The sequence below is a fragment of the Chiloscyllium plagiosum genome, chromosome 9, assembly GCF_004010195.1.
Source record: "Chiloscyllium plagiosum isolate BGI_BamShark_2017 chromosome 9, ASM401019v2, whole genome shotgun sequence".
In the NCBI taxonomy this organism is placed as follows: Eukaryota; Metazoa; Chordata; class Chondrichthyes; order Orectolobiformes; family Hemiscylliidae; genus Chiloscyllium; species Chiloscyllium plagiosum.
In genome coordinates this window covers 78792249-78806664 of record NC_057718.1, presented here as the reverse complement: position 1 = coordinate 78806664, position 14416 = coordinate 78792249, and the positions used below count along the sequence as shown (strand labels likewise).

General features: G+C 40.2%; 1 protein-coding gene across 3 annotated transcripts in view; it reads left to right on the top strand.

The window, feature by feature from the left end:
* The window catches only part of LOC122552973 (plasminogen-like), a 119312-nt gene that overhangs the window by 68578 nt on the left and 36318 nt on the right, over positions 1 to 14416 (top strand). For 2 of the 3 annotated variants that reach the window (XM_043696296.1, XM_043696297.1), the window contains 3 exons: positions 2584 to 2746; positions 3006 to 3127; positions 7265 to 7421. In XM_043696296.1, coding sequence (XP_043552231.1) covers positions 2584 to 2746; positions 3006 to 3127; positions 7265 to 7421 — 442 coding nt within the window. The remainder of the gene's footprint in view (positions 1 to 2583; positions 2747 to 3005; positions 3128 to 7264; positions 7422 to 14416) is intronic. The other variant, XM_043696298.1, reaches the window with a different exon arrangement.

Genomic DNA, 14416 nt, shown 5'->3' with positions numbered 1-14416 from the left:
ATGCAAGATTTTGAAGCAGTAAATAAGGAGAAATTGTTTCCATGGAAGACACGTGGTTAAATTGTTGTGATTTGCCTAACAAAGTGGCAGAAACATATTTAATGAATATTGAAACGTCATTGGATAAACATTTGAAGGAAAGTATTTACAGGGATACTTACAGGGCTTATCTTAATGGTAAGGTCCTGGGGAGTGTTGCTGAACAAAGCGATCTTGGTGCGCAGGTTCATAGTTCCTTGAAAGTGGAGTCACAGGTGGATAGGATAGGGAAAAAGGTATTTGGTATACTTGACTTTATTGGTCTCTGCATTGAGTATAGGAGTTGAGAGGTCATTTTACAGCTGTACATTGGTTAGGCCACTATTGGAATATTACACGCAATTCTGGTCTCCTTGTGACAGGAAGAATTTTGTGAAACTTGAAAGGATTCAGAAAAAATCTTACAAGGATATTGACAGGATTTGAGCTATAGGGAGAGGCTAAATAGTCCAGGACCATTTTTCCTGGAGAGTCAGAGGCTGAGGAGTGACCTTATAGAGGTTTATAAAATCATGAAGGGCATAAGTAGGTTAAATAGACAAGGTCTTTTCCCTGGGGTGGTGGAGTCTAAAACTAGAGGGCACAGATTTAGGGTGAGAGAGGAAAGATTTAAAAGGGACATTAAGGGGCAACGTTTTCACACAGAGGGTGGTGCGTGTAAGAAATGAGCTGCGAGAGGAAATGGTGGAGGCTGGTACAATTATAGCATTTAAACGGCATCTGGATAGGTACATGAATGGGAAGGGTTTAGAAGGACATGGGCTAAATGTTGGCAAATGGGACTTGATTAACTTAGGATTTCTGCTTGGCTTGAACAAGTTGGACCAAATGATCTGTTTCTGTGTTGCATATCTCTCTGACTCTATAACTCTATTGAGTCAGAGAGTTATATAACAGCCAAAAGAGAAAATGCTGGAAAATCTCAGCAGGTCTGGCAGCATCTGTAAGGAGAGAAAAGAGCTGACATTTCAAGTCAAACTGACCCTTTGTCAAACATATATAACAGGGACCCTTAAGTCTAACTCGTCCACAATGACCAGATCTGCCTATCTGGGCCCATTTGCCAGCATTGGATCTATATCCCTCTAAACTTTTGCTATTCATATACCCATCAAGATGACTTTTAAATGTTTTCACTATACCAGCCTCCATCAGTTCCGATGGCAGCTCATTTCACACACATACCATCCACTGCATGAGAAAGTTACTATTCAGATCGTTTTTAAATCTTTCTTCTCTCACCTTAAACTTACGCCCTCTAGTTTTGGACTCCCCATGCTCAGGAAAAGACCTTGGCTATTCATCCTTCAATGCCCCTCATGATTTTATAAACCTCTATAAGGTCACCCTTCAGCCTCCGACACACCAAGGAGAAAAGCCCCAGCCTATTCAGCCTCTCCCTATAGTTGAAACCCTTCAGTCCTGGCAACATCCTTGTAAATTTTACTGCACCCTTTCAAATTTAACAACATCCTTCCTGTAGAATTGTACGTAATATTTCACGAGTGGCCTCAACAATGTCCTGTACAGCCGTAACAAGTAAAGAGTAAGCTAGTGAGACCATTTGGGTAGATCTTTTGCAGACTTGTCCGGAAGACTGTTTTTTGTGCTCTGCTGTCTCTGATCCCTTTCACTTAAGACCCTGTTCTAACCAATGATATTATGGCAGCTGAGGGATCTTAAAACTTTATGGAGGATCTCTGGCTATTATATAAGTCTTGATAGGATGCAAATGGGTGTGGCCAAGGGTATATGAATCATAGAATTCCAACAGTATGGAAAGAGGGGCCATTCAGTCCAGCGAGTCTGCAAAGAATTTCATTCTGGCCTGGCTTCCCCCAATGCATCTCCATGAGCCTGGATTTACCATGGCTAACCCACCTAATCTGCACACTACAGAACAATTTAGCAAGGCCAATCCACCTAACTTGCACATCTTTGGACTGTGGGAGGAAACTGGAACACCCACAAGGAACCCACACAGATACAGGGATAACATGCAAACTCCACATAGAAAGTCACCCAAGGCTGGAATTGAACCCAGGTCCCAAGCACTCTGAGGCTGTAGTATTAACCACTGAACTACCGTGCCACCCTTCATCAATTCAGTTAACTGTCCATATACATCTCTTCCTTAGATAATGATTATCAACAGTAGATGATGTAGAACAGCACCAGAACTTTCCTGATGCTATATCTGAGAGTGGGATGATAACAGCCATACCCATGACAGCACTGCAGTATTCTGCAATGTTCTGTAACATTGCACTATCCTTAAATCCAACACTTTTCATTTATAATAATCTAAATTAAGTTTTGGTGCTCCAGTAAAAAATATAAGATCAGTGCATGTTTAAATGAATGCTTGAACAAAGTTTTAAAGGTTGTAGCCCAGTATGACTCAGTTCTGTTCTGTTCCCACTGTGCTTTACTTCAGAAAACTGGAAACAAGTTAATCCATGGTACCACCATGTTGCACAAACACTAACACAACTGCAGAAACCCTTTAGGATAAATACTATAATTGTCCTGTATCTGTTGAAGGTGCAGAGCCTCCTGATATTGAAGTGGAGACAGAGTGCTACACAGGCACAGGTCAAAAGTATCGTGGAGCCATATCGACCACTATGTCTGGTAAAATTTGTCAAAGATGGGATGCTCAGTTTCCACACATGCATTCAAGAACGCCAGAGAACTACCCCTGCAAGTAAGTAAATGTTAGTAGCCCTTGTTTAATGTACTTTTCACCATTATCCCATTTGACAGGGATAGACTCAAACTACTTGCATGGGCCATGCAGTAAGATTGTTGATTTTTTCCAAGTTATGGGGCCATGGCAATTTCAAAAAGACTTAGACTCTCCATTCCTTTGTATATGCTAATCATGAGATGAAACCAGTTGCATACTGAAAACAGTATAATATTTCTTTCTGATGATTAACAAAATTGCTGTGTTTTTTTTTAAGAGGACTAGAAGGTAATTACTGCAGGAACCCAGAAAATGAAAAGGAACCCTGGTGTTACACCACCAATCCAAATACAAGATGGGAATATTGCCAAGTACAAAAGTGTGGCCATCTACCTCCAGGTGAAATCTTCATGGTTCCATAGACCGATCAGCTTCATATTATTGGACCTCATATTAACCCTTCACTAAACTGTTTTCTGCTTTGCTCATTTCTCTGTGTAATTATTACCAGAAATCTATTTACCATTTTGAGACTCTTTTCTCCAAGCCTTAGTCTGTTTCTAGTTTTCATGTTTTTGTTTGCACAAAGGGCTGACCTTTATTGTGCTATTAACACCTAAGGTAGGCATGTGTTTTTATTTCTTTTGTATTACATTAACATGCTCTTTGCCATTATGTTCTCAGTATTTAATCTCCCCTAACTACAGGTCATTCTGCTATAATGTGGCAGTTGTGTTCCTGTGCAATCTCAATTCATAGAAAATCTCGCTATGGAAAACTGCTATCGAAAATCGTGCTGTAGAAGATCACTGATAGGAAATCACTATGCCTGTTCAATAAAAACTTCACAATATTCCAAGCAATGTCTACAACTCGTCAGTCGAATTATAGCCAATTTGCACTGATGAAACACGTGTTATAGCAGAACCACCTATATCCTTGATCCTCACTTTTCTTCGACCTGACCATCCCAACTTTATCAATAGCTTAAACATAACCCCATTGTTACCTTATTTTACCGCTTTAAATTGTGCCCCCTGCTTCTAGACTCCAAAACAGGGAAAATATTTTATTTGATCCACTCTGTCTATCCTTTTAAGTATTTTGTAGGTTTCAAAGCGATACAAGCCCTGTTTGCGAAATCTCTCTTCATTGACAGTCCTGCCATTCCAGGAACCTTTGCTGCACTCCCTCTATGGCAATAATATCCTTCCTGTGATAAGGAGACCAAAACTACACACAATGCTCTAGGATGCTGTCTAACCAAGCTCCTATGCAATACTTCAAACCTCAATACTCCTGTATGCAAATCCACTTTCATTATCCTTCCTAGCAGCTTGCTGCACCTGCAGGTTAATCTTCAATAATTTGTTGACAAGGGCACTTTTCAGCCCCTTTGTACATCCTCAGTTTCTAACTGAAAGACATTTGAGCAGGTGCATGAGTAGGAAAGGTTTAGAGGCAGTTGGACCAAACACAGGCAAATGGGACTAATTTAGTTTGCTAGACTTGTCAGCATGGACGAATTGGACTGAATGCTCTGTTTCCATGCTGTATGACTCTATGTCCATTAAAGGAGCTCACTGCACATCTGGTTCTTCTACCAAACTAGATCGTTTGTCACATTATATTCCATCTCCTATATTCTTGATCACTAACTAAGCATATACAAAGCCTCCTGAAACCACTTTATATCTTCTTTACAAGACACATTCCTGATTAATATTGTATCATCAACAATTTTGGAAATATTACATATGGTCCCTGCATCTAGATATTTTCTGATCAACCTATTCAGAGATGTTGTTGTAAACTTCTGGTGCAGTTGAGACTTGAAGGCAGGCCTCCTGAAGCCAAGGAAGGGACATTTCCACAGTGCCACAAGAACTCCTTGGTCCCCATATCCAAATCATTGACAAATATCAAAGGGGTGGCATGGTGGCACAGTAGTTACTGCTGCCTCACAGTGCCAGAGACATAGATTCAATTCCAGTCTTGGGCAACTGTCTATGTGGAGTTTGCACATTCTCCCTGTGTCTGTGTGGGTTTCCTCCGAGTGCTCTGGTTCTTCTCCCACAGTCCAAAGATATGAAGGTTAGGTGGATTGGTTATAGGAAAATGCAGGGTTTTGAGGATAAGGTAGCCTGCTGGAGTTAGATCTCTGTGGGATACTCTTTGGAGGGTCTGTGCAGGAGCTTTGGGCAGATTGGCCTTTTTCTGCACTGTAGGGATTTTACGATTAAAGGACCAATATGATAACAGTCATGGCAAGGTAAAGATGCTGTGAGCTTGGAGGTAGCAGTTAAGTGAATGAGCACTAAGCGAGCAGGCAAGCCTGTTCCAGTCTGTGAGTAGAGTTCCTGCACCTGTGTACCAAGTCGTTTAGCAGCAGCTTTTCATTATTAGCTGTCAATGCACCTGGCAATGGGAGTCTGTGCTTGCTAAGCTTCTGCAGTGGATCAGAGAGTGGCCGTGACGGTTGTGAGCAGTTGGCAAGTATTGGTTGCCAATGACAATTGATGAGGGTCGTGGCACCTGGTGCCTCTGGATTGTCCTTTCATCCCTTGGCAAAATCATAAAATTCCAATGAAATGCTCCCAACATTGAGGTAGGCCTCACTGAACTTCTCATCTGATTCTGCCTTAACTTTCACAGTTGTCCACATTGCTCAGACCCCTATTAGATTCTGCTCAATGTCAAATTCTATCATATTGTGGTCACTCATCCCAAAGAGTTCTTTCCCAACAAGTTTATTAATTGGCCATTTTCCATTTCAGAATACTAGATCTAAAATAGATAGGTTTACCCATTCTCTAAACAGATTGAAGTCACCCATGATCACTATGTTGCACATATTATGCACCTCTCTCATCTCCTGATTTATACCATGGCCCATACTATCACTATTAATTGCGGCCTTTAAATAAATCTAACCAAAAACTTTACTCTCAATTTGGATTACCCCTCAAGTTTACATCCCATGACAAGTGAACAAGAGCTGGTGCGAACACGATGGTCTGAATTGCCTCCTGCACTGTAACACTTCTGTGACATTCTTCTCATCTGTGTCCATTTCATTATTTCAAAGTGTTTATGTTTTGTTGTCTTTAGTGTCTGTGTGTGTGTGTCATTGTATTCCTTTATGCTCCAGAAACTATGAATTAGTCAAGTCACTGAGCTCCTGGTCTCCCAGAGGACATTTTCACCTGTTCAATACAGAATTGTACAGTCTTCCAGCACAGAAGGAGGCCATTTATCAGATGCACTTGTATCATCTCTTGGAAAGAGGTTTTCAATTAGTCCCACTTTCCCAGTCTTCCCCAGCGCTATAGAACCCTGCATTTGTTTTTCATGCACACATGTCTACTTCAGTTTGCAAAGTTACTGTTGAATCCATCATCCTTTCATGCCAGATTCTTAAAAATCAGTCAGCAAAAAAAAAGTTCTCCTTAAATCTCTTCTGGCCTTTGACCATGTAATTTAATATTGCGGTCTCTGAACCTTTTTTGCTTTTGGGAGAACCATCCTATTTTCTCTTGTCTCTTCACAGAACTAAATTCCCTAATCCCCAGTACTATTCTGGTGAATTTCCACTCCTTCGTCTTCACAGCCTTGACATCTTTTCAATGTATGGTGCCTAGTATCAGAAGCACGGAGCCCTGATGTTAGTTCTGTGCAAATGGGTGGGTTTTGAGGTGAATTAAAATCTCCCCCAAGCCTTCAGCAACGATCTAAGCAGTGACTTCCTTGGTATCGTACTGTATGCTTTTATTTATAAAGCTATTATTCCAATGACTTCACAGTTTTATCAGTTTAAGTTCTGTGTAAATACATTTAGATATCAGAGAATGGCAAGAGTGTTGTATTATTATGAATACAGCACCTGTCAACATCTCAAAAGATCCCAAATTATTTTACATTAAATTAACACAGGAAACAAAGCAGCAAATTTGATCATAGCAAGTTCCTATAAACGTGATATGATAGAGACCAGAACATTTGTCTTAGTGATGTTGGTTAATATTAACTGGGACACAAGATGGAACTTCTATGCTTTTCTCCCAGCATTATTACTGACCTCATTTGTGAACCACAGCCAGGCTGGGTCATGTGGAACTTGAATCCAAAACCATCCAACTCAGATTGAGGCAAGCATGCTACCATTGAGCCAAGTCTTGACATCTTGAAATGATTCAATGGAGTTTTGTTTGTTCCAGTTTCATTCAGGTTTTCAAGAACCCTTGTGTCTATCTTGTAGTTCTTAAACTTTCTGGACTGTGCAGCTATTGATATTATTCCTCCTCCAAAGTACTCAACATGAAAATAATTGATGCAAGACCCACTGAAAGATTCTTCCTTCAGGCTACATCTGATATTCAGCTTGCTATTGATGCTGTTAATAAATCTTCAAAAATTACTGTTCTTCAATGCATAGTTATTGCATAGTGCAAGTTAAATAGAAGTGTTGGTACATATCAACATCGAGAATTTTACATCAATATGTTCCTTAAAACTTTGTATACTATTTATTTTCAGGGCCAGTGAATGAAGGTGGATCTACTGATTGTTTAAGTGGAAATGGTTATAATTATCGAGGGACCATATCTGTGACAGTGTCCGGAAGAAGATGTCAGGAATGGGATTCCATGACACCCCACAGACATGCGAAAACTTCACAGGATTTTCCGAATGCGTAAGTACATAGTTTGATTTTGCATGCAGCTGATCACCGACTCATTCATGACCAACATTCCCACTAATTTTTCCTGTCACTACATGACAATGACTTCTGGAACTGCACACCACTGCATGCTAGTTGGTGTGTGTGTGTGGACCCTCAGTGCAACTGTCCAGCTTGGAGGAAACATTATTTATGACCGCAGGATAAGGGGTAACGTAATACTTTTTGCCAACGTAATACTTTTGAAGTATAGTCACTGCCTTCATGTAAAAAAGTAGTTTATTTCCCTCAGTGACGACATGCAATAAGATAATACTGAGATAACCTGCAGTAATGTTGGTGGTTGAGGGATAAATATTGGGGAAGTCATCATTGTTCTTCTTCAGAATAGTGCCATGGGATATTTTAGATCTGCTTGTGAGGGAGAAGAGGCTTACTCTTGCATCTCATTCAAAAAATAGTATTTCTGACAGTGTTTACTCAATATTGCAGTGGAGGGTTCATCCAAATTATGTTCTCAAAATTCTGAAATTGGATTTGAACTCAAGACTTGCCATGTCAGAGATACGAACACGATAAATGTGCTTACTTGTCTCTAATGGTACTCAATCATTAATGAACCAAAATCAGTAAAAGAGGCACTGTATATGAATCGGTGTGTCCAAAGTGCTCCTCAAAGGACATGCAGCAATATGAGAAAGTTGTGCTAAGACATTTGTCTGCGGTGAACTCCATTTGCCACCTTACAGCCCAATAGGTTTAGGATGAGAGGGGAAAGATATGAAGGGGACATAAGGGGCAACTTTTTCACACAAAGGGTGGTACATGTATGGAGTGGGCTGCCAGAGGAAGTGGTGGAGGCTGGTACAATTACAACATTTAAAAAGCATCTGGTTGGGCAAATGAATAGGAAGGGTTTAGAGGGATATGGGCCAGGTGCTGGCAGGTGGGACTAGATTGGGTTGGGATATCTGGTCGGCATGGATGGGTTGGACCGAAAGGTCTGTTTCTGTGCTGTACATCTCTATGGCTTACTTAATACTAGTGTATCAATGACTGCATAGTAACACTCCATCACTATGTTTATGATATTGAGGATATCAAGGAATTCCACTGTCTGTTTTCTCACCAAATGGCTCTTTGTTTTCTCTTACTTTCTGTTTTGTATATTCTTCAATCCTCATTTTCTCCTGACTTGTGTTTTTATTACTGCCTTCTTTTTCCTCACTCCAATCCCCTAACCCTTTTGGTGTCCCTCTTTCTACTGTCTTTTCCTTGATCTTATTTTTATTTCATTCTTTGTTATTTCCTCTCTTACTTCTTTTTATTTCCTAATAGCCACTTACAATGGGGCCCTTTTTATGGTTGTTCATACTTAAGAACAATGATCTTGTCTTCAGAACTGTGGCAGCTATTTTGAAAACACTATGAAAAAACAGCACTGTACTATTCTATAGGTTAATAATATTTGATTCAACTGTGCCTCTGGCCACTGGGTCTATTGATATTTAATTTCATTTTATCCAGAATTGCTGTTATACACAACTGAAAGTCTCTTGATTTTAATGAGAATCTCATTGGTGTGGACTTGGTGCTCCTCATTGATGTTCATTTACTAATTGTCTACATCTTGTACTTGCTACCAGATTTTAGATTGGTTCTGCATTTCTGCACCATCGATTGAGCACTCATTGTGTAACTGGCAATTGTCATCATTATTTTCATCCGCATTGAGATATTTTTCAAAGACTTTTTCAATAATTATTTATCACTCGATTGCTTACTCTAAAATCAGTTTCTTACTAATAATGTAACAATTCCCTATAATGCTTGTTCATTGTTCACTATATGTTTGGGGTTTTGGGATTAACCATTGATTCACTGTGAACAAAGGGAGAAGGAAAGCAAAACAAAAATGCGATAGCAACCTCCGCCATAGTAATCGAAGTGCAAAAGGTTACAGCATCACCTCTAAGGGAACTATCATCATAACTTGGATATTCATTACCCTTCTTCCATCTCCAAAACTTTACACATTAGAATTCTATATTGGACCCAAATGACAAGAACCTATGGAATGGGCAATAGATGGTTGCCTAGCTACCATACTAACCTTTATCTCCCACACCAAGGAAACTTGGTCATGTGACTCCATTAACTTGAACTCAATTGTCTTTTTAACTTGAGAATTTTGAAACAGAGCTAAGAGGTCAGCTGCCCTCCATCTACTGACAAAGTGAACACTCCTAACTCCAATGCACAAAGGAAAGGCCTCTGGCCTGTAAGAAGCAGCTATCCAACCTGTATTTTTGCTTTCTGCAATAAAAGCCACCTTTCATCAAAACGGTGGAGCAGAAGTCACTTTTCAGCAAAACATCATCAGAACAATTTGGAAGATTTTTTGAAAGAGAAGAAACAGCCTATCATCGAAATGGCCTATTTCCACACTGTAGGGAATCTATCTAATCTAATCTAATCCACTTTGACAAAGGAATTCTAGACTGCTAACTCCAAACTAGTATTCCTTGCTTACTTTGTATTTAAGTCATTACTATTTGAATAATCTCTATCTGTTCTGATTCAAAATTTCTTTGTATGTTTGCAAGTGTTCTTGTGTTGTAAGATCGCCCTGTGTTTTGTCATTGACAGCCATTTGCTGATTCATTTCTCAGGGTAATGCCTTGACCAATCACAGCCAACTTGCCAGATTTAATATTTAACACAGCATGGCTGTTAACTGTCAGTCATCATTAATGGGTGCATGCTTTATGACAATACCTCTACCAATCAGAGTTCATTTGCCAACCAATCAACACTCTCCTCTCATGCAGTGTAAACATTAATTTTCCCTTTGAATTTATATTCCTGTGAAATTTCCGAATGAGTGCAAATCCAAAAGCTCTGACAAAATGTCCTTTTTGTAGCACCGTTCAAGTTCTCTACTACCAAGGATAAACAATGAATCAAAAGAAACTGATTAGAAAGCAAAGGGGGAAAATTGGATGGTAAAGTAATTTGTTAAACAACATAAGTGACCCCAACAAAAATTTCTAACATAATAAGTGGCCCATTTTGATTCAAAGGTGTTCTTGGAACAGGATAAATTAACTGCTGAAATATTGTCTACCCTGAGCACAGATCAATTTCTGTCTCTGAAAATTGGAAATTGAGTTACCGGCTCAGAGAGAGCTAAGAACAGATGGAAGCTGTAAGCAAAAACTTCTCTCTGCCTGATAAAGGTCAAAATCGTCTTGCCCCAGAAATGAGCTTTGAAATCCTTAAGTACACAAGATGTCTTATAATAGAAGATGATCTGGATTCCTCCTTCACTACTTTTGAAAAGTTAGGACAATTACAATGCCTACAAGAAATGTCGGGCCCCTTGATTTAGGGCCAGTTTAAGAGGGAGGACCCCAGATGTCTATTCTAATACTGCCCGAAATATCTGCTGATCATGAACCGACCAAAGTGGCCATCCTGTATGCATATGTGTTGGTTCCAGAATCATATCGCCAGTGATTCAGAAATGCTGGAAAGAAACCCATGCAGAGCATTTGGCGTTTGTAATGTGAAAGAAAAATTGCTTTTGATTGGTGTGCTTGGTCCATAACTATTCATCCTTGATGAATTACATGAATTAATATTGAGGGAAATAAATTTATTGCTTTATTTAGCGATACTGGGATTACCTAATGCAAGGGAGGATTCTTTCCAAGTCTGCTCTGAGTGTCAAAATCCAAATCAGAGGAATGAGTGGAAGATGCATGTCTGATCCTCTCCACAGGGTTCACCTACAGTGTACTTGGTGTCAGACCTGTGACTGTGGGAACAGTGGGCTGAACTACTGGTAGCAGTGAAAGATTTCCTTTTTGGGTACAACCTGGCAGGTAATCAAGTCATAGTAAGCCCAAGAGGCACCATAAGGGAGACTGCAGCCACAGTAACTTAACGGAGGGCTAGTTAGAACCTGCCAAAGTGAATAAGTTCAAATTCTACCTGGCTCACAGAAAAACAAAGGTATGGAGAGCCAGAACAGAAGACCTGGAAGAGGCAGTAGAATAAAAACAGTTGGGATAGTCCAGGTATGTGATTTTGTGATACATTGTCTGATGCAGGCCCTTCCCATTTGAAATAAAAGATAAGTTTTGGCGCCATAGGACTGTGTGATGAAAATTCAGAGCGCTAGAACTTCTACACGGAGAGATTCAATTATTTTGTTGAAGCTAACAAATTTGAAACGGATAGAATTGCCTTTGTGTTCTTGAGTATTAGAGGGAAGAACCTCCTGAGGTTCAGCCAGACAAATCAGGGTACAAGACTTATGAAGAAATAATAGGAATCCTACAGAACCATTTTTCAGCAAAACTATTGGTGATTGCTTTAAGGTTCAGACTCCATAAACTCCATGCCAGTGTATCTATCTCCCAGTTCATAGTGAATTTAAAGAAGTTAGCAGAATCCTGTGAATTTGGAGACAACTTCAACTATGCTGGCAGAGACAGACTGATGTATGGTTTAAGATGTGAAGCAATCCAGAAGAGATTACTGATAGAAAGGAATCTAGACTTAGACTGAAAATAGCAGTCTCAATGGAATTAGTAGCCAAGGAATCCCAACAGCTAAGCTCAAGCATGAGACTCAAGAAATGGCAGCAAAGAGACGAGCACCAATGCAGCCTCGAACCTATCATTGGGTGTGGAACAACCGATCACAAAGGAGCAAATTGCTTGTATAAAGAAGATTTGTGCAGAAACTTTGGCCAAAAAAAGGGCACATTGAATGGGTGTGCTTAAGGAAGAAACATGAACAACTTACAGCAAAAGTACAAAAACTGAAAGGTAGCAAGAAAATCTATGAGGCACAAAAAGTGCATGAGAAAATTCCAACTCTCCATCCAAAATAGAGCTGTAATGAAACATTTTGGCCATTGCTGGGGACACCAACCAATACTGAGTCTTAAATGGCAAACCAGTAAGAATGGGGGGAGACACTGGAGCGACAGTTTCACTGATTCTGATGTATAGGAAACAGCTGAGTCACATTGCACTGTAATCCGCATGAACTGTAATAGCAACATACTTAGGCAAAGTAGTGCCTTTAAGCAGTTTTATCAATGTGAAAGTTCACTTATACAGTCAGTCTGATGATTTGTCCTTAATCGTTACCAGAGGAAATTTTCCAGCTTCATTGGAAAGAAGGCGATTGGAGAAAATCAAACTCAACTGGGCTGAAATATATTGCTTCTGAGACTGAGCGAACACAAATTCCAAAGAAACATATCATTGTTTTCAGTGAGGATCTAGAAGCATGCAAAAGATCCTCGTCAAATTGAAAATCAAGGATGAGAATCAAGGAAAATAATGCAACATTAAATCAGTGCCTTATGTAATCAGATCAAAGATTGAGGCCGAATTAAAGAGGCTGGTCAAGATGGGAGTCCTTGAACCCATAAATGTGAGTGATTGGGCTATGCCTATTGTATCAATGATGAAGAAAGATGGATCGGTACGCATTTATAGTGATTTTAAACTCCTTATTAATTCAATACTGTTTTTTTAAAAAATAGCCTTCTCAGTGGTGTTATTACACACCTCTGGTGCAGGTGGGGCTTTATCTCAGGCCTTCTGGCTCAGAGATTGGGATGTTACCAGTGTACTACAAGAGCCCTGTCCAGTGCTGTGTGCTGAGCAGTATTGTTTATCTCTAATCATTGCTGAACTAGCTGGACGTTACCTTTCAGTAAAATTGATCTTAGCCAAGTCTATCTCCAGATGGATGTTGATCCTGAGTCACAGAAATACTTGATGAGTGTAACACATAACAGTAACACAACACACTCTTGGCTCTAACCTCCAGCATCTGCAGTACTCACTTTCGCCCAGGAATTTGCCCTACTAGCAGACTGTCCGTAGAGACTATGTCTGTGGGAGGGGTGTTTGAATACATCTCATATTGGACATTTTGGAACAGCTGGAGAGGCAGTTGGAGTCACTGAGGAGCAGACAGGAGGCACAGGTGTGATGGCTACTAGCTTTAGAGAGGTTGGCACACTGCATGTTCAGTCAGGTAGATGAGTGACTGCCAGGAGAGTTATAAAGGTAGTGCAGGAGGCTTTTGTGGCTATTCTTCACTTAACAGAGATACCATTTTGGGTACTGTTGTTGGGAATAGCCTCTCAGAGGAAAATAACAAATGGCAGCAGAATTTGGGCACCAAGAATTAATCTTAAGTGACATTTGTCAAGGCTCATATGAATAACTGTTATAGGGGACTCTCCTATCGGGGCACAGACAGGAGATTCTGCAGCTGTGAGTGTAAATTCAGGATGGTGTGTTGCCTCCCTGGCACCAGGGTCAAGTATGTCTCAGAGCAGATGCAGCATATTGTCAAAGGGGAGAATGAGAAGCTGGAGGTTGTTGTGCACATTGGTAAAACAAAACATCATTAGAGAAAGGGTTGCGGCTTTGCAGAGTGAATATAGGAAGTTAGGTAAGAGGTTAAAAACCAAAACCTCAAAGGTAATAATCTGGGTTACTCCTGGTGCCAATGTGCTGGTGAGAGTAGGAATAAGTAGATAGGGCTGATAAATCAGTGGCTGTGGAGTTGGTGGAGTGGGCAAGGATTCAGACTTTTTTGATTTTGAAGAAGTAACGAAGAGGATTGATGACGGCAGAGCAGTAGATGTGATTTATATGGACTTCAGTAAGGCATTTGACAAGGTTCCCCATGGGACACTGATTAGCAGGGTTAGATCTTATGGAATACAGGGAGAACTAGCCATTTGGATACAGAACTGGCTCAAAGGTAGAAGGTGGAGGGTTGTTTTTCAGACTGGAGGCCTGTGACCAGTGGAGTGCCACAACGATGGTTGCTGGGCCCCCTACTTTTTGTCATTTACATAAATGATTTGGATGCAAGCATAAAAGGTATAGTTAATATGTTTGCAAGCATAAGAGGTATAGTTAGTAAGTTTGCAGATGACACCAAAATTGGAGGTGTAGTGGACA